At 40.6% G+C, this 27,228-nt stretch overlaps 1 protein-coding gene across 8 annotated transcripts in view; it reads left to right on the top strand.

The window, feature by feature from the left end:
* The window catches only part of TEAD3 (TEA domain transcription factor 3), a 159,401-nt gene that overhangs the window by 64,800 nt on the left and 67,373 nt on the right, over positions 1-27,228 (top strand). For 5 of the 8 annotated variants that reach the window (XM_053706797.1, XM_053706802.1, XM_053706801.1 and 2 more), the window contains exons 2-3: positions 7,805-7,948; positions 24,292-24,538. In XM_053706797.1, coding sequence (XP_053562772.1) covers positions 24,532-24,538 — 7 coding nt within the window. In that variant the 5' untranslated portion in view covers positions 7,805-7,948; positions 24,292-24,531. Of the gene's footprint in view, positions 1-7,804; positions 7,949-23,608; positions 23,682-24,291; positions 24,539-27,228 lie in introns of all 8 variants that reach the window. The other 3 variants (XM_053706798.1, XM_053706800.1, XM_053706799.1) reach the window with 3 other exon arrangements.

Raw genomic sequence — 27,228 nt, 5'->3', positions numbered from 1 at the left:
CCGTTCACTTCTCCCAAGACTCCAAATACCGGCGTTAGGCAGATCCCATTGAAAAGATAGGATACGCAATTGGCGTAAGGGGATCTGCGGTAGCCTGGAATCGCGGTAGGGAAGTGAGCGTTAGACCCTTTCCTGGCTGACTCTAAATACCAGCAGGCGGCCAAACGCAGCGTTAGGACCCCTTAACGCTGCTTTTAACGGCTAACGCAAAACTCTAACTCTAGGTGCAAGTGTTTTTTTATTTTTGATAATGCTACAAGAGTGTTCAGACCATCGGTGGCTTACTGTTAATGTACTTTTATGGTGTGATTTACTAGTGCTCTCTATCATAAGATTATTAGATTGTCAGCTCTTTTGCTTCACTGGGTATTGTGTATTTTAGATTACATTAATACTTCTAAGTTAAAGATTTTGCTAAACTACTAACTAGGGTTACCCTATGCGACTGGCACCTTTCTGAGGTTGTAGAATTGAACGGATGAGTATTTTTATGGATCCATTTAGATCACATGATGTGTTGTGAAGTCATGTGACTGAGCGGGAATCCTGTGACAGCCTCTATAATGCACTGATAGCGAGTTTGAAGGTGTTGACACTGGCTGGAATAATGTTGAAAGGGAAGGTGCTGGCTAAATTTGGTAAAGAAGATTTTGGGTAAGAAGGGAGAGAGGAAAAGATGGAGGAGGGTAACGGATGCAGCAGGAGGTATGATGGGAAGAGATTGAAATGAGTGTGCAAGTGTTTTACAGCTGAAATGTACGGATATCGCGTGTGTGAGAGATTGTATGAGCATACACAGGGTCAAAAGTTCTGAAATGGCTGACTCAGATTTTTGCCCTGGGGACATGAAGTTTCAAGTTACACCCGTGCTGCTACAAATCTCTGTATTGTGTATTAGACTGTCAGCTCTGCTGCTTCTCTCTCTCTATTGGGTGTATCAGATTGTCGGGTCTGCTGCTTCTCTCTCTGTATTGTGTGTTCATCAGACTGTCAGCACTACTATTCCTCTCTCTGTATTGTGTGTGTATCAGACTGTCAGCTATACTGCACCTCTCTCTGTATTGTGTGTGTATCAGACTGTCAGCTCTGCTGAACCTCTCTCTCTGTATTGTGTGTGTATCAGACTGTCAGCACTACTATTCCTCTCTCTGTATTGTGTGTGTATCAGACTGTCAGCTGTACTACTCCTCTCTCTGTATTGTGTGTGTATCAGACTGTCAGCTGTACTGCTCCTCTCTCTGTATTGTGTGTGTATCAGACTGTCAGCTGTACTGCTCCTCTCTCTGTATTGTGTGTGTATCAGACTGTCAGCACTGCTATTCCTCTCTCTGTATTGTGTGTGTATCAGACTGTCAGCTGTACTGCTCCTCTCTCTGTATTGTGTGTGTATCAGACTGTCAGCACTACTATTCCTCTCTCTGTATTGTGTGTGTATCAGACTGTCAGCTGTACTGCTCCTCTCTCTGTATTGTGTGTGTATCAGACTGTCAGCTGTACTACTCCTCTCTCTGTATTGTGTGTGTATCAGATTGTCAGCTCTGCTGAACCTCTCTCTGTATTGTGTGTGTATCAGACTGTCAGCTGTACTGCTCCTCTCTCTGTATTGTGTGTGTATCAGACTGTCAGCTCTGCTGAACCTCTCTCTGTATTGTGTGTGTATCAGACTGTCAGCTGTACTGCTCCTCTCTCTGTATTGTGTGTGTATCAGACTGTCAGCTCTGCTGAACCTCTCTCTGTATTGTGTGTGTATCAGACTGTCAGCTGTACTGCTCCTCTCTCTGTATTGTGTGTGTATCAGACTGTCAGCTGTACTGCTCCTCTCTCTGTATTGTGTGTGTATCAGACTGTCAGCTGTCCTGCTCCTCTCTCTGTATTGTGTGTGTATCAGACTGTCAGCTGTACTGCTCTTCTCTCTGTATTGTGTGTGTATCAGACTGTCAGCTGTACTGCTCTTCTCTCTGTATTGTGTGTGTATCAGACTGTCAGCTGTACTGCACCTCTCTCTGTATTGTGTGTGTATCAGACTGCCAGCTCTACTGCTCCTCTCTCTGTATTGTGTGTGTATCAGACTGTCAGCTATACTGCTCCTCTCTCTGTATTGTGTGTGTATCAGACCGTCAGCTGTCCTGCTCCTCTCTCTGTATTGTGTGTGTATCAGACTGTCAGCTGTACTGCTCCTCTCTCTGTATTGTGTGTGTATCAGACTGTCAGCTATACTGCTCCTCTCTGTATTGTGTGTGTATCAGACTGTCAGCTGTACTGCTCCTCTCTCTGTATTACGTGTGTATCAGACTGTCAGCTGTACTGCTCCTCTCTCTGTATTGTGTGTGTGTATCAGACTGTCAGCTGTACTGCTCCTCTCTCTGTATTGTGTGTGTATCAGACTGTCAGCTGTACTGCTCCTCTCTCTGTATTGTGTGTGTATCAGACTGTCAGCTATACTGCTCCTCTCTGTATTGTGTGTGTATCAGACTGTCAGCTGTACTGCTCCTCTCTCTGTATTGTGTGTGTATCAGACTGTCAGCTGTACTGCTCCTCTCTGTATTGTGTGTGTATAAGACTGTCAGCTGTACTGCTCCTCTCTCTGTATTGTGTGTGTATCAGACTGTCAGCTGTACTGCTCCTCTCTCTGTATTGTGTATGTGTATCAGACTGTCAGCTGTACTGCTCCTCTCTCTATATTGTGTGTGTATCAGACTGTCAGCTGTACTGCTCCTCTCTCTGTATTGTGTGTGTATCAGATTGTCAGCTGTACTGCTCCTCTCTCTGTATTGTGTGTGTATCAGACTGTCAGCTGTACTGCTCCTCTCTCTGTATTGTGTGTGTATCAGACTGTCAGCTGTGCTGCTCCTCTTTCTGTATTGTGTGTGTATCAGACTGTCAGCTGTACTGCTCCTCTCTCTGTATTGTGTGTGTATCAGACTGTCAGCTGTACTGCTCCTCTCTCTGTATTGTGTATGTGTATCAGACTGTCAGCTGTACTGCTCCTCTCTCTGTATTGTGTGTGTATCAGACTGTCAGCTGTACTGCTCCTCTCTCTGTATTGTGTGTGTATCAGACTGTCAGCTGTACTGCTCCTCTCTCTGTATTGTGTGTGTATCAGACTGTCAGCAGTGCTGCTCCTCTCTCTGTATTGTGTGTGTATCAGACTGTCAGCTGCACTGCTCCTCTCTCTGTATTGTGTGTGTATCAGACTGTCAGCTCTGCTGCTCCTCTCTCTGTATTGTGTGTGTATCAGACTGTCAGCTGTGCTGCTCCTCTTTCTGTATTGTGTGTGTATCAGACTGTCAGCTGTACTGCTCCTCTCTCGGTATTGTGTGTGTATCAGACTGTCAGCTGTACTGCTCCTCTCTCTGTATTGTGTGTGTATCAGACTGTCAGCTGTACTGCTCCTCTCTCTGTATTCTGTGTATCAGACTGTCAGCTGTACTGCTCCTCTCTCTGTATTGTGTGTGTATCAGATTGTCAGCTGTACTGCTCCTCTCTCTGTATTGTGTGTGTATCAGACTGTCAGCTGTACTGCTTCTCTCTCTGTATTGTGTGTGTATCAGACTGTCAGCTGTACTGCTCCTCTCTCTGTATTGTGTGTGTGTATCAGACTGTCAGCTGTACTGCTCCTCTCTCTGTATTGTGTGTGTGCATCAGACTGTCAGCTGTACTGCTCCTCTCTCTGTATTGTGTGTGTATCAGACTGTCAGCTGTACTGCTCCTCTCTCTGTATTGTGTATGTGTATCAGACTGTCAGCTGTACTGCTCCTCTCTCTGTATTGTGTGTGTATCAGACTGTCAGCTGTACTGCTCCTCTCTCTGTATTGTGTGTGTATCAGACTGTCAGCTGTACTGCTCCTCTCTCTGTATTGTGTATGTGTATCAGACTGTCAGCTGTACTGCTCCTCTCTCTGTATTGTGTGTGTATCAGACTGTCAGCTGTACTGCTCCTCTCTCTGTATTGTGTGTGTATCAGACTGTCAGCTGTACTGCTCCTCTCTCTGTATTGTGTGTGTATTAGACTGTCAGCTGCACTGCTCCTCTCTCTGTATTGTGTGTGTATCAGACTGTCAGCTCTGCTGCTCCTCTCTCTGTATTGTGTGTGTATCAGACTGTCAGCTGTGCTGCTCCTCTTTCTGTATTGTGTGTGTATCAGACTGTCAGCTGTACTGCTCCTCTCTCTGTATTGTGTGTGTATCAGACTGTCAGCTGTACTGCTCCTCTCTCTGTATTGTGTGTGTATCAGACTGTCAGCTGTACTGCTCCTCTCTCTGTATTGTGTGTGTATCAGACTGTCAGCTGTACTGCTCCTCTCTCTGTATTGTGTGTGTATCAGACTGTCAGCAGTGCTGCTCCTCTCTCTGTATTGTGTGTGTATCAGACTGTCAGCTGCACTGCTCCTCTCTCTGCATTGTGTGTGTATCAGACTGTCAGCTCTGCTGCTCCTCTCTCTGTATTGTGTGTGTATCAGACTGTCAGCTGTGCTGCTCCTCTTTCTGTATTGTGTGTGTATCAGACTGTCAGCTCTGCTGCTCCTCTCTCTGTATTGTGTGTGTATCAGACTGTCAGCTGTACTGCTCCTCTCTCGGTATTGTGTGTGTATCAGACTGTCAGCTGTACTGCTCCTCTCTCTGTATTGTGTGTGTATCAGACTGTCAGCTGTACTGCTCCTCTCTCTGTATTCTGTGTATCAGACTGTCAGCTGTACTGCTCCTCTCTCTGTATTGTGTGTGTATCAGATTGTCAGCTGTACTGCACCTCTCTCTGTATTGTGTGTGTATCAGACTGTCAGCTGTACTGCACCTCTCTCTGTATTGTGTGTGTATCAGACTGTCAGCTGTACTGCTCCTCTCTCTGTATTGTGTGTGTATCAGACTGTCAGCTGTACTGCTCCTCTCTCTGTATTGTGTGTGTATCAGACTGTCAGCTGTACTGCTCCTCTCTCTGTATTGTGTGTGTATCAGACTGTCAGCTGTACTGCTCCTCTCTCTGTATTGTGTGTGTATCAGACTGTCAGCTGTACTGCTCCTCTCTCTGTATTGTGTGTGTATCAGATTGTCAGCTGTACTGCACCTCTCTCTGTATTGTGTGTGTATCAGACTGTCAGCTGTACTGCTCCTCTCTCTGTATTGTGTGTGTATCAGACTGTCAGCTGTACTACTCCTCTCTCTGTATTGTGTGTGTATCAGACTGTCAGCTGTACTGCTCCTCTCTCTGTATTGTGTGTGTATCAGACTGTCAGCTGTACTGCTCCTCTCTCTATATTGTGTGTGTATCAGATTGTCAGCTCTTCTGCTCCTCTCTCTGTATTGTGTGTGTATCAGACTGTCAGCTGTACTGCTCCTCTCTCTGTATTGTGTGTGTATCAGATTGTCAGCTGTACTGCACCTCTCTCTGTATTGTGTGTGTATCAGACTGTCAGCTGTACTGCTCCTCTCTCTGTATTGTGTGTGTATCAGACTGTCAGCTGTACTACTCCTCTCTCTGTATTGTGTGTGTATCAGACTGTCAGCTGTACTGCTCCTCTCTCTATATTGTGTGTGTATCAGATTGTCAGCTCTTCTGCTCCTCTCTCTGTATTGTGTGTGTATCAGACTGTCAGCTGTACTACTCCTCTCTCTGTATTGTGTGTGTATCAGATTGTCAGCTCTTCTGCTCCTCTCTCTATATTGTGTGTGTATCAGATTGTCAGCTCTTCTGCTCCTCTCTCTATATTGTGTGTGTATCAGATTGTCAGCTCTTCTGCTCCTCTGTATAGTTTCCATATTAGATGATGAGCTCTTTTGTTATTGGGTGTATATTAGGTTATCAGCTGTGTATTAGACTGTCAGCTCTGCAGCATCTCTAGGGTCAGCTCTGTGTTTTGCTTTCTATTAGATTACGTAGCTCCTCCTTCAGTAGCATGTGTGCTACAACTTATATAAATGGTGTGGCTCTTCTCTCAGTACTGTGTATTACTTTGCCACCTCTTCTGCCCTCTGCATTATATCTGTTCTTCTGTCTCCTTTTTGTCCTTTCTCGCTACCCCCTTTCTTTCCCTATTTCTTCTCCCTAATGTTTTGGCTGTCTGTCTAAGTTCTCATCTCCTTATTTGGACACTGATCCCAGGCAGAAAGAAAGAAGGGGGGAGAGGAGCAGGGTGGGGAATGGGGAGGGGGGGACAACATGACATCATGGGGGGGGGAGACATTCCTTAAAGTTGCAGAACAGAGCTCACAGACAAAAATGTAGAAATCACTGATGTTTTAGGATTAGTCGTGTATAGAAACAATGTGATGTTTTTGTTGTAACATGGGGTCAATATCAAGCTAGATGCAATGAACTTATGTCTGTAAGGTTTTAATACTTATAAGGGTCATGAGGTCTCTCACATATATTAAAACAGATAGATAAATAGATAGATAGATTAGATAGCACTATTTGGATTTGGAATTTAAAGGGACATGAAACCCAACATCCTAGAATTTTAAGCAACTTTCCAATTTATTTCAATTATCAAATGGCTACTACTGGGAGCTAGCTGAACAAATCAGATAAGCCAATGACAAGAGGCATATATGTGCAGCCATTAGCTGCTAACTCCCAGTAGTGCTTTGCATGTCTTAAACCTACTTGGGTATTCTTTTTTTAATAAAGGATAGCAAGAGAACAAAGTAAATTAGACAATAGAAGTAAATTGAAACTGTTTAAAATCCCATGCTCTGTCTGAATCCTAAAAGAAAAAAAATGGGTTTCATATCCCTTTAATCAGATCAACGTTAGTATATCTTTTGATTTTGACCCCAAAAATAAATAAAGATAGTATATTTAAAGGGACTGTATACACCAATTTTCATATAACTGCATATAATAGACACTACTATAAAGAATAAGATGCACAGATACTGATATAAAAATCCAGTCTAAAACTGTTTAAAAACTAACTTAAAAGCTCTCAGTTTAGCTCTGTTAGCTGTAAAGCCCACTGCAAGTGGGAAATAAGACACTCCCACCTCCCCCTTCTTTTGCATATGAAAAGACCCTTTACACAAACAGGAGCAAGCTGGAGAAGGTAGCTGACGGTATTCTCCTAAAACTTGGGGGCTTGGTTAGGAGTCTCAAAATCAGAGCAATGTTATTTAAAAAATAGCAAAGCTATACATTTTTTTTAAAAATAAATACATTTATGGGCCATATAAATAGATTATCTACAAAACATTTATGTAAAGACAAATGAGTGTATAATGTCCCTTTAACTATAGTTAAACACTATGTGAATCATCTTATTAGAACCTATCTTCAGATTTGGATTAAGCTTTTCACAATGTTATGGATGACTAAAAGAGAAACAAGTTTTCAACCTCAAATTCTTTTTGAAGACATTAACAGGACAGGGAATGTTATACTAAAGAGAAGGAAAAGAGGAGATATGATGGTAACTTTTAAGTATATTAAAGGGCTTAGTACAGCTGAGGCTGTGAGTATTTTAGATAAAAAGAAAAAATCAAGAACAAGGGGTCATGATCTCAAGCTGAAGGGCAGTAGATTCAGGCGTAATTTTCAGAAGCACTTTACAGGAAGGGCGATTGATTCATGGAATAAACTTCCACAAGAGGTGGTTATGACAAACACTGAGGGGGACTTTAAAGGGACAGTCAACGCTAAAATTGTTATTGTTTAAAAAGTTAATTAATGCCTTTAATACCCATTCCCCAGCTTTGCACAACTAACATTACATTAATATACTTAACATTCGAACCTCTAAATTTCTGCCAGTTTCTAAGCCACTATAGACAGCCTCTTAATCACGTGTTTTTTTATTTGCTTTTCACAACAGGAGACTGCTGGTTCATGTGGGCCATATAGATAACCTTGTGTTCACGCCCGTGGGTTCTGCACAGCACAGCTAAAATGCAAGTCAATAGATAATATCTAAAAAGTCATGTGATCAGGGAGCTGTCAAAAGAGGCCTAGATAAAAGGTAATTACAGAGGTAAAAAGTATATTAATATAACAGTGTTGGTTATGCAAAACTGGTGAATGGGTAATAAAGTAATTATCTATCTTTTTAAACAATAAACATTTTTAAACTGACTGTCCTTTTAAGAATCCCTGGGGTAAGCATAAGGCTATCCACCGAACTAGATACGTTTATACATTAAAGGGACACTGTACCCAAAATTTTTCTTTTGTAATTCAGAAAGAGCATGTAATTTTAAGCAACTTTCTAATTTACTCCTATTATCAATTTTTCTTCATTCTCTTGCTATCATTATTTAAAAAAGAAGGCATCTAAGCTTTTTTTTGGTTTCAGTACTCTGGACAGCAGTTTTTTTATTGGTGGATTAATTTATCCACCAATCAGCAAGGACAACCCAGGTTGTTTACCAAAAATGGGCCGGCATCTAAACTTACATTCTTGCATTTCAAATAAAGATACCAAGAGAATAAAGAAAATTTGATAATAGGAGTAAATTAGAAAGTTGCTTAAAATGTCATGCTCAATCTGAATCAAGGGAGAACATTTTTGGGTACAGTGTCCCTTTAAGGAAATATTAAGCAGACTTGTTGGGCTTATGGTTCTTATCTGCCATCAAAATCTAAACTAAAGCTCAGTAGATTCATTTATCATTATTATAATTATTAAGCGGTTTAGTATAATGTTTACAGTCCCTTTAATGAAAATCATAATAGAATGATTTTATGAACGTAAAGAAATATTGGATAAATCCTTTAGACAAATTGATACTAAACTCTTGGGATAAAAAAAAAATAAGCATCAAAATTATTAAATTAAATTGATGGCAAATACTCCGCCCTCTGACCATCCACTTCAAAAGTAACTATTTTTGTGAGCTAACGGTCTGAACTGTTCTCTAATTGCCGCTCTAGCCCTATGGCAATTTTGTTGTAGTTAGAGCGCTGATTGGAGGACAGTTGAAACCATTAGCTCACCCAAAAATATTACTTTTAAAGTGGGAGGCCGTAATGCTGGGTATTTGAATTTCATTGCTGCAATAAAAAGTAAGTTATAGCACATCTTCATCACAACTGATGAATTAAACTCCAGCTAAAATATTGCTATCATTGCAGATCTGTTAATACACAGGGGAACGTTTACCATCAGTTTAACAACTATAGCGATGAATTTGAGAGACACTTACCATACCGAGATTTTAAACATTTCTTATGAGCTTGCCCTTATATATAATATAATTTTTGTATTGCATATCTTAAAAACTAACATTACAATTAAGGTAATGGATGTTATATTGCTTATCCAGGATACTTGGCCTAATAAAGCGAGAAAGTTTATAAAAGGGACAGTAAAGTCCGAATTAAACTTTCATGACTCGGAGCATGCAATTTTAAACAACTTTCCAATTTACTTCTGTTAAAAATAATTGTTTTATTTCTAACATTGACTAATGAAGACACGCTCCTGAGGTCTTATAAACGTACCTAGTTTTGCTCTTTAACGGGACAGTGTACTCTTAATATTTTCTCCAATTTAATGTGTTCCCAATTATCCATTATACCTACTGGAGTGTATTAAATTGTTTACAAATAGATCCTTCATCTTTATTTTTTTGAAATATATTTATATATTTGAAATATCTGATTTCTCCTATAAGGTATGACGAGTCCACGGATTCATCCTTTACTTGTGGGATATTATCCTCCTGCTAACAGGAAGTGGCAAAGAGCACCACAGCAGAGCTGTCTATATAGCTCCTCCCTTAGCTCCACCCCCCAGTCATTCTCTTTGCCTACTCTAAGTACTAGTAAGGGTAAAGTGAAAGAGGTGATAAAATATTAGTTTTTAATTTCTTCAAGCAAGAGTTTTTTGTTTTAAATGGTACCGGTGTGTACTATTTACTCTCAGGCAGCAGATGGATGAAGACTTCTGCCTGGAGGATGATGATCTTAGCATTTGTCACTAAGATCCAGAGCAGTTCACACAGAGGCTGAGGGGTACAAGAAACTTCAGTGTGAGGAACGTTTTCATGCTATATAGCAGTGAGGTATGTTCAGTCATTTTTTCTGGAGAGACTGTGTATTTCAGAAAGGCTGACAGTATCCCCATGAGGGTAAGCAGTAATCCTAAGCGCTATAGAAGGGCATTACTAAGCTTGCATAAGGGGCTAATTAAAAAATGAGAACAAAAAGAGGGGGTCCAATGGCACTACTAGGACATAAATGAGAACTGCTGCCCTATCAAAGTTTACTGTGAATAGTTATATTGCATGATATTATTTATGTGAGAGAACTCAGGAGTGCTATATGTGTATTCTTGTTGAGGTGAGTGTTCACTCCCCTCAAGCCTAGCTAATTAAAAAATGGTTGACACTGAGTTTTTGAATGTTTGTGGGCAAACATTGTGTGAACTGGGAGTGCTTTTAACGTTTTTTGGGCAATAACGTTTTTTTGGCAACTTTTTTGAGGGTACACTTGGCTTATTTTTTGAGGCTCAGAACCCACATGGCTAGTTTAAAACCGCTCTGGTGCGGTTCTTTGAGGCTGTAAAAACATCGAGTGAGATGGGTGGGGCCTATTTTCGCGTCTCAGATGCGCTGTTGTATTCACTTAGCAAGCTCCAACTCCTGAGGGCCCTTGTGGAAGTTTTGGGCCAAATCGAAGCTTTAACCCCATTGTTTCAATCCCTGAGGGCAGGTAGGCGCCACAGCAGGGCTGTGGCGAGGTGCTGGGGGTGTTTTTTCTGGATTTAGGGCTTGTTATCAATCCGGTTTGCACAATAAAGGGTTAAATGTTTGTTTTTCTTGTGGGGCAAACTTAACTACACAAATTGAGTCTGATATAAAAAATTTGAAAAGATTGGTGTATTTTAAAGCAGTTTTGCAGAACGTGTATGCTTTTTTTTCTCTTAAAGGCGCAGTACCGTTTTTTAAGATTGTTATTTTTTCACTAAATAAAGTATTTTCAAGCTTGTATGTAGTCATTACTAGCCTGTTCAACATGTCTGACATTGAGGAAAGTCAATGTTCAATATGTTTAGAAGCCATTGTGGAACCCCCACTTAGAATGTGTCCCTCATGCACTGAAAGGTCAATAAATTGCAAAGAACATATTTTAGCTACTAAAAGTATGTCGCAGGATGATTCTCAGTCAGAAGGGAATCGGGTTATGCCATCTAATTCTCCCTAAGTGTCACAACCATTAACGCCCGCACAAGCGACGCCAAGTACTTCTAGTGCGTCTAATTCTTTCACCCTGCAAGATATGGCCGCTGTTATGAATACTACCCTCACAGAGGTTTTATCTAAGCTGCCTGGGTTGCAGGGGAAGCGCAGTAGGTCTGGTGTGAGAACAAATGCTGAGCCCTCTGACGCTTTATTAGCCATATCCGATGTACCCTCACAATGTTCTGAGTTGGGGGTGATGGATTTGCTGTCTGAGGGAGAGATTTCTGATTCAGGAAAGATGTTCCCTCAGACAGACTCAGATATGACGGCTTTTAAATTTAAACTAGAACACCTCCGCTTGTTGCTCAGGGAGGTTTTAGTGACTCTGGATGATTGTGACCCCATATTAGTTCCAGAGAAATTGTGTAAAATGGACAGATTTCTAGAGGTTCCTGCCTACACTGATGTTTTTCCGGTCCCTAAGAGGATTTCGGACATTGTTACGAAGGAGTGGGATAGACCAGGTATGTCTTTCCCATATCAGACTCATATCAGGGACTCTTGGCAGATGGTCCCTAAGGTGGAGGGCGCTATTTCTACCCTGGCTAAGCGTACAACTATATCTATTGAGGACAGTTGTGCTTTCAAAGATCCTATGGATAAAAAATTAGAGGGTATCCTAAAGAAAATATTTGTTCATCAGGGTTTTCTTCTCCAACCTATAGCGTGCATTGTTCCTGTAACTACTGCAGCTGCTTTTTGGTTCGAGGCTCTGGAGGAGGCTCTTCAGGTTGAGACCCCATTAGATGATATTCTGGATAGAATTGGGGCACTCAAGCTAGCTAATTCTTTCATTACAGATGCCGCTTTTCAACTGGCTAAAGTAGCGGCAAAGAATTCAGGTTTTGCCATTTTAGCACGTAGAGCGTTATGGCTTAAGTCCTGGTCTGCTGATGTGTCATCAATCTAAGCTTTTAGCCATCCCTTTCAAAGGTAAGACCCTATTCGGGCCTGAACTGAAAGAGATAATTTCAGACATCACTGGAGGGAAAGGCCATGCCCTTCCTCAGGATAAGACAAATAAGATGAGGACCAAACAAAATAATTTTTGTTCCTTTCGAAACTTCAAAGGTGGTCCCTCTACCTCTTCCCCTGCTGCAAAACAAGAGGGGAATTTTGCTCAATCCAAGTCAGTCTGGAGACCTAACCAGACTTGGAACAAAGGTAAACAGGCCAAGGAGCCCGCTGATGCCCCCAAGACAGCATGAAGGGGTAGCCCCCGATCCGGGACCGGATCTAGTAGGGGGCAGACTTTCTCTCTTTGCTCAGGCTTGGGCAAGAGACGTTCAGGACCTCCTGGGTTTTAGAAATCGTAACCCAGGGGTATCTTCTAGATTTCAAAGATTTTCCTCCAAGGGGGAGATTCCATCTTTCTCAATTGTCTGCAAACCAGACAAAAAGAGAGGCGTTCTTACGCTGTGTAGAAGACCTATATACCATGGGAGTGATCCGCCCAGTTCTGAAAACAGAACAGGGGCAGGGGTTTTACTCCAATCTGTTTGTGGTTCCCAAAAAAGAGGGAACCTTCAGAACAATTTTAGATCTCAAGATCCTAAACAAATTCCTCAGAGTCCTATCTTTCAAGATGGAGACCATTCGGACAATTTTACCAATGATCCAGGAGGGTCAATATATGACCACCGTGGACTTAAAGGATGCGTATCTACACATCCCTATCCACAAAGATAATCACCAGTTCCTCAGGTTCGCCTTTCTGGACAAGCATTACCAGTTTGTGGCTCTTCCCTTCGGGTGGTTCTAAGGCCGCGGGGCATAGCAGTGGCGCCTTATCTGGACGATATCTTAATTCAGGCGTCGACTTACCAAATAGCCAAGTCTCACACGGACATTGTGTTGGCTTTTCTAAGATCTCACGGGTGGAAGGTGAACGTAAAAAAGAGTTCACTTATCCCTCTCACAAGAGTTCCATTCCTGGGAACTCTGATAGATTCGGTGGACATGAAAATGTTTCTGACGGAGGTCAGGAAATCAAAAATTTTAACCACCTGCCGAGCTCTTCATTCCATTCCTCAGCCGTCAGTGGCTCAGTGTATGGAGGTAATCGGACTAATGGTAGCGGCAATGGACATAGTTCCGTTTGCTCGCTTGCATCTCAGACCACTGCAACTATCCTCCCGATAAATATTCTAGAACTGAGAGCGATATTCAACGCGCTTCAGGCGTGGCCTCAGCTGGCTTCGGCCAGATTCATAAGATTCCAGTCGGACAATATCACGACTGTAGCATATATCAATCATCAGGGGGGAACAAAGAGTTCTCTAGCGATGATAGAGGTTACCAAAATAATTTGATGGGCAGAGACTCACTCTTGCCATCTATCAGCAATCTATATCCCAGGAGTGGAGAACTGGGAAGCAGATTTTCTAAGTCGTCAGACTTTTCATCCGGGGGAGTGGGAACTCCATCCGGAGGTGTTTGCAAAATTGATTCAGCAATGGGGCACACCAGAATTGGATCTGATGGCATCTCGTCAGAATGCCAAACTTCCTTGTTAAGGGTCCAGGTCAAGGGATCCTCAGGCAGTACTGATAGATGCTGTAGCAGTACCCTGGTCGTTCAACCTGGCTTATGCGTTTCCTCCATTTCCTCTCCTTCCTCGTTTGATTGCCAGAATCAAACAGGAGAGAGCTTCAGTGATTTTGATAGCACCTGCGTGGCCACGCAGGACTTGGTATGCAGACCTGGTGGACATGTCATCTCTTTCACCATGGACTCTGCCACTGAGACAGGACCTTCTGATTCAAGGTCCGTTCCAGCATCCAAATCTAGTTTCTCTGCGGCTGACTGCCTGGAGATTGAACGCTTGATTTTATCCAAGCGGGGTTTCTCCGAGTCGGTCATAGATACCTTGATTCAGGCTCGAAAGCCTGTCACTAGGAAAATTTATCATAAGATATGGCGTAAATATCTTTATTGGTGCGAATCAAAAGGCTACTCATGGAGTAAGATCAGGATTCCTAGGATTTTGTCCTTTCTCCAAGAAGGATTGGAGAAGGGGCTATCAGCTAGTTCCTTAAAGGGACAGATATCTGCTTTATCAATTCTACTGCACAAGCGTCTGGCAGACGTTCAGTCGTTCTGTCAGGATTTAGTTAGAATCAAGCCTGTGTTTAAACCTGTTGCTCCGCCCTGGAGTTTGAATTTAGTTCTTAATGTTCTTCAAGGGGTTCCGTTTGAACCTATGCATTCCATAGATATTAAGCTTCTATATTGGAAAGTTCTGTATTTAGTTGCTATCTCTTCGGCTCGAAGAGTTTCTGAACTGTCTGCGTTGCAATGCGACTCGCCTTATCTTGTTTTCCATGCTGATAAGGTGGTTTTGCAAACCAAACCTGGATTCCTTCCTAAGGTTGTTACTAATAGGAATATCAATCAGGAAATTGTTGTTCATTCTCTGTGTCCTAATCCTTCCTCTAAGAAGGAGCGTCTGTTGCACAACTTGGACGTGGTTCGTGCTTTGAAGTTTTACTTGCAAGCAACCAAAGATTTCCGTCAAACATCTTCTTTGTTTTTTGTCTATTCTGGAAGACGTAGAGGTCAAAAGGCTACGGCTACCTCTTTCTTTTTGGCTGAAAAGCATCATCCGTTTGGCATACGAGACTGCTGGACAGCAGCTTCCTAAAAGAAATACAGCTCACTCTACTAGAGTGGTGGCTTCCACATGGGCTTTTAAAAATTATGCTTCTGTTGAACAGATTTGTAAGGCTGCGACTTGGTCTTCGCTTCATACCTTTTCCAAATTTTCCAAATTTGATACTTTTGCTTCTTCGGAGGCTATTTTTGGGAAAAATGTTCTTCAAGCAGTGGTGCCTTCTGTTTAACCAACTGTCTTGTCCCTCCCGTTCATACGTGTCCTGTAGCTTTGGTATTGTATCCCACAAGTAAAGGATGAATACGTGGACTCGTCGTACCTTATAGAAGAAAAGTAAATTTATGCTTACCTGATAAATTAATTTCTTCTATGGTATGACGAATCCACGGCCCGACCTGTCATTTTAAGACAGATTATATTTTTTATTTTAAACTTCACCTCTGCACCTTTTAGTTTCTCCTTTTTCTTCCTGTACCTTCGGTCAAATGATTGGGGGGTGGAGCTAAGGGAGGAGCTATATAGACAGCTCTGCTGTGGTGCTCTTTGCCACTTCCTGTTAGCAGGAGGATAATATCCCACAAGTAAAGGATGAATCCGTGGACTCGTCGTACCATAGAAGAAATTAATTTATCAGGTAAGCATAAATTTACTTTTTCTTCTTAATATGAGGAAAGTCCACGGCATCATTTCTTACTGTTGGGAAATACTGAACCTGACCACCAGGAGGAGGCAAAGACATCCCAGCCAAAGGCTTAAATTCTTCCCCTACTTCCCTCATATCTCAGTCATTCTTTGCCTTTCATCACAGGAGGTTGGCAGAGACGTGTCAGAAGATACAGAGTACAGTAGTTCCTTATGAAGGGTATCTGCCCTTCGAAATGTGACTGGAGTTTTTAGTAGTCTTGTCAGCCTCTCAGTGAGAGCATTGACGAATGTTAAAGTCTGGAGATGCAGGGAGAGTCTTTCTGTAAATCCATCCAGACTCATATTAACAGCTCCTAAGCAATCAGTGTTGACGAGTTTCACTGCCTGCTTCCATTACTCAAGTCCATGTCAGGAGAGATGCTTACAAGACTGTGAAACTTGAGAGGCTGTGTTCCTGTTCCATGGCATAGATTCCGGTATGATCGTTTTAATTTTCATACACATATGATAACGCAAGAAGACAGGGTCACCGTGTGGCTCCTTTTATCTGTATGGACTCAAGGGTTAATATCTCCGGAGGGGGATTATTGAACAGGGGGAATTATTCACATATTTTATTTTATTATGATTGTGCTGCAACACGTGTGAGATGAGGCTCAGGCAGATGTTGGAATGTACAGGTTTTCACTTTCGTTTTTGTTAGCTGCGTAGGCTGAAAGGGCTTGGCTCGATTTTTCCTATAGCAGGGGCGGTTCTGCATTGCACACCACATGACCGGGTGTGGTCGCACTGTTTCCTCTTTCCTGACCGTGCGGTTTATCGATGAAGAAGCGGTTTCTCTGTTTTGGCCTGTGTCATAGGAGGTGGGCACTTCCAGTATATTGCACTTTCGTTTGGTCTATCTACTGCTCCAAGAGTTTTTACGAAGGTTCTAGGGGCTCTGCTTGCAGTGGCCAGAACCAGAGAAATAGCAGTAGTGCCATACTTGGACGATATTTTGGTTCAAGCACCATCCTGTGGTCTGGCAGAAAACCATTCAAAATCTCTTGTGTTTCTTCTTTGATCTCATGGGTAAAAGATAAACTTAGGAAAGAGTTAACTTATTCCCAGTACCAGGGTGGAATTCCTGGGTACTATGATAGACTCCATATCCATGAGGATATTCCTTACAGACCAGAGACGTTACAAGCTAACTTCCACTTGTCATGCCCTCCAGACCTCCTTAAGGCCCTATGTGGCTTGGTGTATGTAGGTGATTGGTCTCATGGTGTCCAGCATGGACATCATTCCTTTTGCCAGATTCCATCTCAGACCACTTCAGCTGTGCATACTGAGACAGTGGAACGGCGATCATTCAGATCTGTCTCAACAGATTTCTCTGGACAACCGGTCGAGAGAATCGCTCTCCTGGTGGCTCTGTCCCGATCACCTGTCCCAAGGGACATCCTTCTTGAGACCATCGTTGGAGTTTGTGACTAGGGACGCAAGTCTATCATGATGGGGAGCTGTTTGGTGTGCCAATAAGGCACAGGGCCTGTGGACTCGAGAGGAATCCCTCCTCCCAATCAACATTTTGGAACTTCGAGCGATCTTCAATGCTCTGAAGGCTTGGCCTCTTCTGGGTTCGTCCCAGTTTATCAGATTCCAATCAGACAACATAACCTTGGTGGGGAACGAGGAGCTCCCTAGCAATGAGGGAAGTATTTCGGATTCTGGAGTGAGCGGAGGCCCGCATCTGCTCGCTGTCAGCGATCCACATTCCGGGTGTGGACAACTGGGAAGAGGATTTCCTCAGCAGACAATCTTTTCATCCGGGGGAATGGTCTCTCCATCCCAAGGTGTTTGCGGAGATTTGCAACAAATGGGGGATGCAAGAGATAGATCTCATGGCGTCCCGGCTCAATTCCAAGCTTCCCAGATATGGGTTGTGGTCCAGGGATCCTCAGGCGGAGCTAATAGATGCATTAGCAGTGCCTTGGAGGTTCAATCTAATTTACATTTTTCCGCCGTTACCACTTCTCCCTCGTGTAGTGGCCCGCATCAAGCAGGAGCAGGCATCAGTTATACTGATTGCTCCATTGTGGCCGTGAAGGATGTGGTTCGGATGTGGTTCACGGACCTGGTGGGGATGTCCTCATCTCCTCTGTGGAAGTTACCTTGTCGCAGGGATCTGCTGGAACAGGGTCCTTTTGTTCATCAAAATCTAGATTCTCTGAGGCTGACTGCGTGGAGATTGAACTCTTAGTCTTAGCCAAGAGAGGTTTCTCTGAGAGGGTTATTGACACTCTCATTCAGGATTGTAAGCCTGTTACTCGTCGCATCTATCATAAGGTGTGGAGAGCTTACTTATTCTGGTGTGAAGAGCGTGCTTTTGCCTGGCATAAGGTTGAGGCTGCCAGGATTCTTTCCTTTCTCCAGGAGGGTCTGGAGAAGGGCCTTTCTACCAGTTCCCTGAGGGGACAGATTTTGACCCTTTCTGTTTTGCTGCACAAGAGGCTCGCAGAGCTACCTGGCGTGCAATCTTTCGTTAAGGCTCTGATCGGGATCAGACCTGTGTTTAGATCGAACGCTCCACCTTGGAGTTTGAATCTTGTTCTTAAGTTTTTACAACGGGCTCCGTGTGAGCCTATGCATTCGGTTGACATTAAATTGTTGTCCTAGAAGGTTCTTTTTCTATTGGCTATTGCGTCGGCACGCAGAGTTTCTGAAATGGCTGCCTTGCAATGTGAGCCTCCTTATCTGGTGTTCCACACTGATAAGGCTGTCCTACGTACCAGTTTGGGTTTTCTACCTAAGGTGGTGTCTGATCGTAACATCAGTCAGAAGATGGTGGTTCCTTCCTTATGTCCTAATCCTTCTTCGAAAAAATGTTTACTTCTTAATCTGGATGTGGTTCGAGCTTTTAAGTTTTATCTTCAAGCTACTAAGGATTTTAGACAAACTTCTTCCTTGTTTGTTTTCTACTCTGGGAAGCGTAAGGGTCTAAAGGCCTCTTACACTTCCTTATCTTTTTGGTTAATGTGTGTTATATGCTTAGTTTACGAGTCAGCGGGATTTAGACCTCCTCAGAGGATTACGGCTCATTCCACTAGAGAGGTGGCTTCCTCTTGGGCCTTTAAGAACGAGGCCTCTATGGATCCGATTTGTAAGGCGGCTACCTGGTCCTCCTTACATACTTTTTCAAAATTCTACAAATTTGATGTTTTTGCTTCGGCTGAAGCAGCTTTTGGGAGAAAGGTTTTACAGGCTGTAGTGCCCTCAGATTAGGGTCTGCCTTTCCTTTACCCCTCCCGTTATCATTCAGTATCCACTAGAGCTTCGGTATAGTTTTCCCAACAGTAAGGAATGATGCCGTGGACTCTCCTCATATTAAGAAGGAAAACATAAATTATGCTTACCTGATAATTTCATTTCCTTCTGTATGAGGAGAGTCCACGGCCTCCGCCCGTATACTCCGATGGGCGGACCAAAATTTGTTTTTCTCTTCCGGCACCATTTATACCCTGATGTTTCTCCTACTGTTCCCTTGGCAGAATGACTGGGCTATCAAGGAAGTAGGGGGAGTATTTAAGCCTTTGGCTGGGGTGTCAGTATTTCCTAACAGTAAGGAATGATTCTGTGGACTCTCCTCATACAGAAGGAAATAAAATTATCAGGTAAGCATAATTTATGTTTGCCTTTTCTATCCCTACATATACTGAAAATATCTGAACTTAAAGGGATACTCAACCCAATTTTTTTCTTTCAGGATTCAGATAGAGCATGCAATGTTGAACAACTTTCTAATTTACCCCTATTATCAAGTTTTCTTAGTTCTCTTTGTATCTTTATTTGAAAAAGCAGGTATGTAAGCTTACGAGCCAGACCATTTTGGTTCACAACCCTGGGTAGTCTTTGGTGGCTACATTTAGTCAGTATCTTTTTAAGTTCTGGTTACAAAAAACATGCAACAAGAAGGTTTAGATAAAATAATACTCCCAGTGGGGGGCTGTGACAGAGGTACTTGAAAGAGAGATTTGAAAACCAAAAAATATTTTTTTTTGTGATTTAGAGCATACCAATTTAAAAAGTTTCCAATTTACTTCCGTTATCAAATAGAAGTAAATTAAAAAGTTGTTTAAACTCGCATACTCTATCTTAATCATGAAAGAAAAAAAATTTGGTTTCATATACCTTTTAAATGTTCATTTTCCATTGTTCTCTCTATGTATTGGTGTTTGAGTAAACAGCGATAAATAAGATAGGGAATATTTTGTGTAAATAACTAGACAGATAAGCTAACTAGGTCTGCTCTCAATACAATCTCAGCTCATTTCATTGGGTTGTGGTTTCATTTAGCAGTAACAAATATTACATATACAAAAATATACCTAAAAGAGAAATTTCCCATACATTTGAAACTGCAGCTGGTATAACGAGTCATTAGAAACCAATATTACAGTACAATGTCCCTTTAACAATGGATACCCAGAGAATGAAGCAGATTTGATAATAGAAGAAAATGGAAAGTTGTTGAATAGGGCATGCTCTATCTGAATCATAAGTTTCATTCTGACTAATAATAATAATAATAATAATAATCTGCCACAGCTATTTCAAGCCTTAAAAAATATTTGTGGAGACAAATGGTATTAGAATTTATTATACTAGATTGGATAGAGTCAGGGGAATGCTGGGCTCAATATCTGGACTCTCTAGAGGAAAATCTAAGATACCTTTTGGAATAATATTGAATAATTTCAGTTTTGTATTGGATATATGACTGATTGACCTTGCTAGGGATTTTATAGAAAAATATTTATTATCATATTTTTGAAGATTGTTTTATATATTCTTTTGTATTATTGCAATTTGTAGGTATAATTTAAAAGGTTAATTTAACAGCTGGAGACAGCTAGATAGATAGAGAGATAGATAGATAATGTGAAGAGACATAGAGAGATAGATAGATAATGTGAAGAGACATAGAGAGATAGATAATGTGAAGACAGCCAGATAGATATGTGGAGACAGCCAGATAGATAATGTGAAGACATAGATAGATAGAGAGATAGATAATGTGAAGAGACATAGAGAGATAGATAGATAATGTGAAGGCAGACAGATAGATATGTGAAGAGAGAGAGAAAGATAGATAGATAGATAGATAGATAGATATGTGAAGACAGACAGACAGATAGATAGATATGTGAAGACAGACAGACAGATAGATAGATATGTGAAGACAGACAGACAGATAGATAGATATGTGAAGACAGACAGACAGATAGATAGATATGTGAAGACAGACAGACAGATAGATAGATATGTGAAGACAGACAGATAGATATGTGAAGAGAGAGAGAAAGATAGATAGATAGATAGATAGATATGTGAAGACAGACAGACAGATAGATAGATATGTGAAGACAGACAGACAGATAGATAGATATGTGAAGACAGACAGACAGATAGATAGATATGTGAAGACAGACAGACAGATAGATAGATATGTGAAGACAGACATACAGATAGATAGATATGTGAAGACAGACAGACAGATAGATAGATATGTGAAGACAGACAGACAGATAGATAGATAGATAGATATGTGAAGACAGACAGATAGATATGTGAAGACAGAGAGATAGATAGATGAAGATAGACCTACAGATAGATATATATGGGAAGACAGACAAATAGATGATAGATAGAAAGATAGACAGCCTAACAGATATGTAAATACAGTACTGCATAACAAACTCAACAGGATTAGTCACTGTATGTTTTTATCAGATTAAAGGAATATGCAACTCAAGAATTTGCTTTTGTGATTCAGACAGAAAATACAATTTTTAAAAAGTCTCCAATTTACTTCTGCTATCAAATTTGCATTGTTTTCCTATGGTATCCTTTGTTGAAGAGATTCCTTGGTAGGTGTGTGGTAGGAAATAGTGCTGCCATCTAGTTATCTTGCAAAAAATGCTGCCATATAGTGCTCCAGTCACATGCACGCTCCTGAGCATATGCTCCTGCTTTTCAACAAAAGATACCAAGAGAACAAAAAATGATAATAGAAGTAAATTATAAAGTTATTTAAAACTGCATGTTCTACCTTAATAATGAAATAAATTTTTTTTGAGTTTCATGTCCCTTTAAGCAGATAAAGTTAAATACAAAATGTATTTACATGATAGCTGATGATAAAAAGTTCTGATTTACTGAGGAAATCTATTTAGATTTATAGATATATAAGCAAACCTTCCCCTTATAAATGAGTATGTGATTATTGTTACGTGTGTGCGTGTGAGCGCTTGTGTGTGTTTGGAGTAATAATCCCTATTAAGATGTACAATTCTCCACTCCATATACTTAGTTTTGTTCATTCTTATTTTTCCTCCTAAAAATATTGACGCAGACCCTTTAAGAAAGCTCTGCTAGGCAGTTTTTCTTTAAAAGGAGATGTGTCTCTTAAACGATGAGCAGCAGGATTCCCAGTAGTGAAGAACGATTATCATGTGTTGTAAAAGCAGATCCACAGTGACTTCATCATCAAAGCTATATTTGAAGGTCTAGTGCAGAAATCTACATCAAGCCTATTAAGTTTGTCTTAAACGGACAGTGCACTGTGAAATTAGTTTCCCCTTAAAGGGACACCAAACCCAATTTTTTTTCTTCTTTCATGATTCAGATAGAACATGCAATATTAAGCAACTTTCTAATTTACTCCTATTATTAATTTTTCTTCATTCTCTTGCTATCTTTATTTGAAAAAGAAGGCATCTAAGCTAAGGAGCCAGGCAATTTTTGGTTCAGACATTGGACAGCACTTGGTTATTGGTGTTGTCCAATCAGCAAGGACAACCCAGGTTGTTCACCAAAAATGGGCCGGTATCTAAACTTACATTCTTGCTTTTCAAATAAAGATACCAAGAGAATGAAGAAAATATGATAATAGGAGTAAATTAGAAAGATGCTTAAAATTGCATGCTCTATCTGAATCACGAAAGAAAGAAATGCGGGTTCAGTGTCCCTTTAAAGAGACACAAAAAAAATTAAAATTAAACTTTTATGATTCAGATAAAGCATGCAATTTTAAGCAACATTCTAATTTACTCCTATTATAAATTTTTCTTCGTTCTCTTGGTATCTTTATTTGAATGTAAGGTTAGAAGCCGGACCATTTTTGGTTCAGCACCTGCGTAGTGCTTGCTTATTGGAGGCTACATTTAGACACCAATCAGCAAGCGCTACCCAGGTTCTGAACCAACAATGGGCCAGCTCCTTTGCTTACATCCTTGATTTTTCAAATAAAGATACCAAGAGAATGAAGAAATTGATAATAGGAGTCAATTAGAAAATTGCTTTTAATCGCATGCTCTAGCAGAATCATGAAAGTTTAATTTTGACTAGACTATCCCTTTAAGAGCACACCATTTTGAACAACTTTCCATCTCCCTTCCATTATCCGAATGTGCACGCACAATCTTTTTTATATGCACACTTTCTGAGGCACCAACTCCTACTGAGCATGTGCAAGACTTCATAGAATATATGTATATGCATTTTGTGATTGGCTGATGGTTGTCACATGATGCAGTGGGAAGGAAAATGAAACTAACTTTGAAACTTGTCAGAAACAAAAAATCTAAGTGCTTTTGCATTGTCTTTTTATTATGAATTTATTGATTATGCTATTCTAGTGGCCCTCTAACGTGTTTCCAATAACTTGCTATACCAGCTACAGAGTGTAAAATGTCTGGGAAATTGCTCCTTCAAGTTTATTTTTGTATACTCAATAGCTAAGCTTCTTGGGAGAGCAGACCTCCTTGCATTATTATTATCTATACACACAGACTCCTTTATCTTGTATCTGTCTGTATAGACAAAAATAAATTGTAGCATGATTTACTTGGGGAGTTTTGTAATAGAGAGGGCACTTATCTGTTTTTTGGCTTCTAAATGTTTTTTTGCAAGATTTTCGCTTCACAAGACCTTCAGCAATGCTAAAGTAAAACATGGCACATAGTATAATTAATTTATTTATATTAATGTATTTATAAATTTAGGCTATTAAAGGGAACTTTTACCCTACATTTGCCCCCCTTTAATTTGTTACCAATTATTCATTTTACCTGCCGGAGTGTATTAAATTGTTTAACTTTATTTTGACATTTGCAATACTTGATTTTACTTGTAGCCTCCCTACCTATACGGAAAGTTTCAAGCTGTGTAAACGGAACCAGCGGAACAAATTACACTCCCAATAGGAGGTAGGAGAGATAAGCAATAAAAAGTTAATTTTCAATTATCTCTTTTGGGCTTTGATTTACAGACAGAGATAATATAAAGGAGCATTTAATTGCATTCATATAAAAAATATTCTGACGATTATTTTTAATGAGTCAAAATTAGACATTCATAGTTCAAATAGAGCATGCAATTTTAACATACCCAGGTAGGCTCGGTGCAGCAATGCACTACTGGGAGCTAGCTGCTCATTGGTGGATATGCACATATGCCTCTTATGATAGTCTTGCCAGATCTCCTCATCTTGGTCCCAGTAGTGCATTACGGCTCCTGAGCTGACTTGTGAGTAACCCATTTGCAGGGCGTAAACATATTTATGTTCAAGCAATAGTGTTATAATAAAATGCATTTTATTTAGGTCATTTTAGTTTGTATCAAGGTTGGAAAATGTCTAAATATTGTTCTTAAAACGTTTGGTAAGCCATTTTTACCCTTGCACAGGTAGTTCTAATTGATTGGAATATGGCCATAGTGGAATAAGTGCAGTGGTATTTTAATGGAGTAGTAAAATGCCTGAATAAATAACCTTAGATCTATTGATCTAAATAAAGATGTATTTTCTTTCTCACACAGATTTTGAGATACGGGGGTCTTCAGGGCCCTGGCTCAGATTTCACCATAGCTTCCAACAGTTGGAATTCCAATGGCAGCCCTGAGGAAGGGCCCGGTGATGGACCCGAAGGGGCAGAGAAGGGGCTGGACAATGACGCTGAGGGCGTCTGGAGTCCTGATATCGAGCAGAGCTTTCATGAAGCGCTCGCCATCTATCCTCCTTGTGGAAGGCGCAAAATCATTCTCTCTGATGAAGGGAAGATGTATGGTAAGTGGCGCACGTGTATTACACTAGCAGGTTTGTCCACCCTAAGGACTAGGGCCACAATGTGAACCTCAATGTTATCTTCTGAACCTATACATTTCCAGTGGTCTGAACCGTGGATGTATTTTGCAGCATTCTTACCTCATGTCTCTCTATACTGTAGTAAAGTCAAAATTAAGCATTCATGATTTAGACAGAGCATGCCAGTTTAAACAACTTTCCAATTTACTTTTATAATCAAAATGTGTTTGTTCTCTTAGTATCCTTTATTGAAGAGTAACCTAGGTAGGCTTAAAGAAACTCAGGAGCGTGCTCATGTCTTGAGCATTCTATGGCAACAGTGTTTGTAACTATGTATAACATTGCTATAAACATTGTTGCAAACGATGCTGCCAGATGGCTAAAGACACGTGCACGCTCCTGAGCTCCCCTAGGATTACTCTTTAAAGGGATATTAAACTCCTGCTCCTTTGGTAAAAATAAATATATTAAAACTAAATTAAATATAAAAAGAAAAGGATTGTGTAAAAAAAACAGCAAATAACTTGCTTGTTTTCTTGCAAAATTAGCACTTAGAAATTCTCAGTGCAGCCCCAGGGTGATAAGATTTTGAAAACCTAAATTTTTATTCTGTCAGTTCTGGGCATGAGCAAATTTGACTCCCAGTTATCTAGTCTATTCACTAGCCTAGAAGTTATGACATCAGGCTAAGATAAAACTTCCTGCAAAGTCCTCCTCCATCATGTAGGGCTGTGACAGGAAGCACAAATGTAGTGTAAAAAAATAATGTAAAATCCATTTAAATGGATGAATAATAAATATTGCAATGATTTTACATTAAGTATAAGCAACTGCTTAGTGCTTTTTTTTTTTTTACAAAAATGAAACAGACTCTTTAGCATCCCTTTAACAAAGGATATCAAGAGAACGTAAAAAAAATGATAATAGAACTAAATTAGAAAGTTGTTACAAATGTCATGCTCTATCCAGTCAATTTAACCCCTTGACCAGACCATTTTTTAATGTTCTTACCCTTAAGAAGTGTTTCTGTTTAGCTGTAATTTTCCTCTTACTCATTTACTGTACCCACACATATTATATACCGTTTTTCTTGCCATTAAATGGACTTTCTAAAGATACCATTATTTTCATCATATCTTATAATTTACTATAAAAAAAAAATGCCAGTACCCAGATTACTTACAAATTTGCCCCTTTTTTTCCAAAATAAATATTAACACCCCATTTTCTGTAGTGTAGCTACCCCCCTCCCGGATCCCTTTAAAAAAAATTCCCTTTCTCTTTCCCTCTGCCTCCTTCGGCATATGTTGATGTCTGTACGCGCGTGCGTGCTCCCAAGCCCTGCCAACCGCCTCCTTGCGCGCTCCCGGACACTCAGGAACAGAATCCGGAACACGTATCAGCGATGGGCCACCCACCCGCCTCCCTGCTATGGCTCCCACCCACTAACGATCTGCACCATCGCTGGCCGAAGCAGAGAGGGCCACAGAGTGTGTCTCTCTGCATTGGATGCTTAAAAAAGGTTATTGCAGGATGCCTCAATATCGAGGCATCACTGCAATAACCTGAAAGCGGCTGGAATCGATCACAATCGCTTCCAGCGCTTGAAAACCCTGAGTACGTACAGGGTACGTCCATGGTCATTAAGTGACAGTTTTTGTAGGACGTACGCTGTACGTCCTTGGTCGTTAAGGGGTTAAAGGAATAGTTTAGTCAAAATTAAACTTTCATGATTCAGATAGAGAATTTTAAGCAACTTTCTAATTTACTCCTATTGTCAATTTTTATTTGTTCTCTTGGTATCTTCATTTGAATGTAGGCTTAGGAGCTGGCCCATTTTTAGTTCAGCAACTGGGTAGCGGTTTGCTTACATGGGAGCCTTTTCAAATAAATATACCAAGAGAACAAAAAAAAAATTGATATTAGGAGTATTTTAGAAAGTTGTTTAAAATTTGATGCTCTCTGAATCATGAAAGTTTAATTTTGGTATTCCTTTAAAGGGATTGTAAAGTCCGAATTAAACTTTCATGATTCAGATAGGGCATGCCATTTTAAACAACTTTCTAATTTACTTGTATCATCAAATTTGCTTGGTTCTCTTGTTATTCTCTTTTCTGAGAATGCATTTGACAGTTTTTCACAGCTAGATGGCATTAGTTCATGTGTTTCATATAGATAACATTGTGCTCACGCACGTGGAGTTATTTAAGAGTCAGCACTAATTGCCTGGAATGAAAGTCTGTCAAAAGATCTAAGATAAGGAGGCAGTCAGCAGAGGCTTAGATACAAGGTAATTACAGAGGTAAAAAGTATATTTCTATAACAGTGTTGGTTATGCAAAACTGGGGAATGGCAAATAAAGGGATTATCTAGTTTTTTAAACAATAATATTTTTGGTGTTTACTATCCCTTTAAGTTTAATTTTGACTTTAATGTCCCTTTAAAGGGACAATAAACACAAATTGCAAGCTGCATAACAATGTACCTTCATATCAGAAACTAATAATGTAACTTTATTTTGTCAAATGAGCACATCATTTTATGTTTTTTTCTTTTCTCTGATTTCCCTGTCCCCTAGAACAAAAGAACCCTTGCTTGCCAATCAAACTAATACACAGATATAGCATGAACTCTGTTTGCTCATGTGCAGTTAAGGAAAGAGACTGGAGTAG

The sequence above is a fragment of the Bombina bombina genome, chromosome 3 (genome assembly GCF_027579735.1).
Source record: "Bombina bombina isolate aBomBom1 chromosome 3, aBomBom1.pri, whole genome shotgun sequence".
In the NCBI taxonomy this organism is placed as follows: Eukaryota; Metazoa; Chordata; class Amphibia; order Anura; family Bombinatoridae; genus Bombina; species Bombina bombina.
Note: the sequence above shows the minus strand (reverse complement) of the source record. Positions and strands in the feature narration are given on the sequence as shown.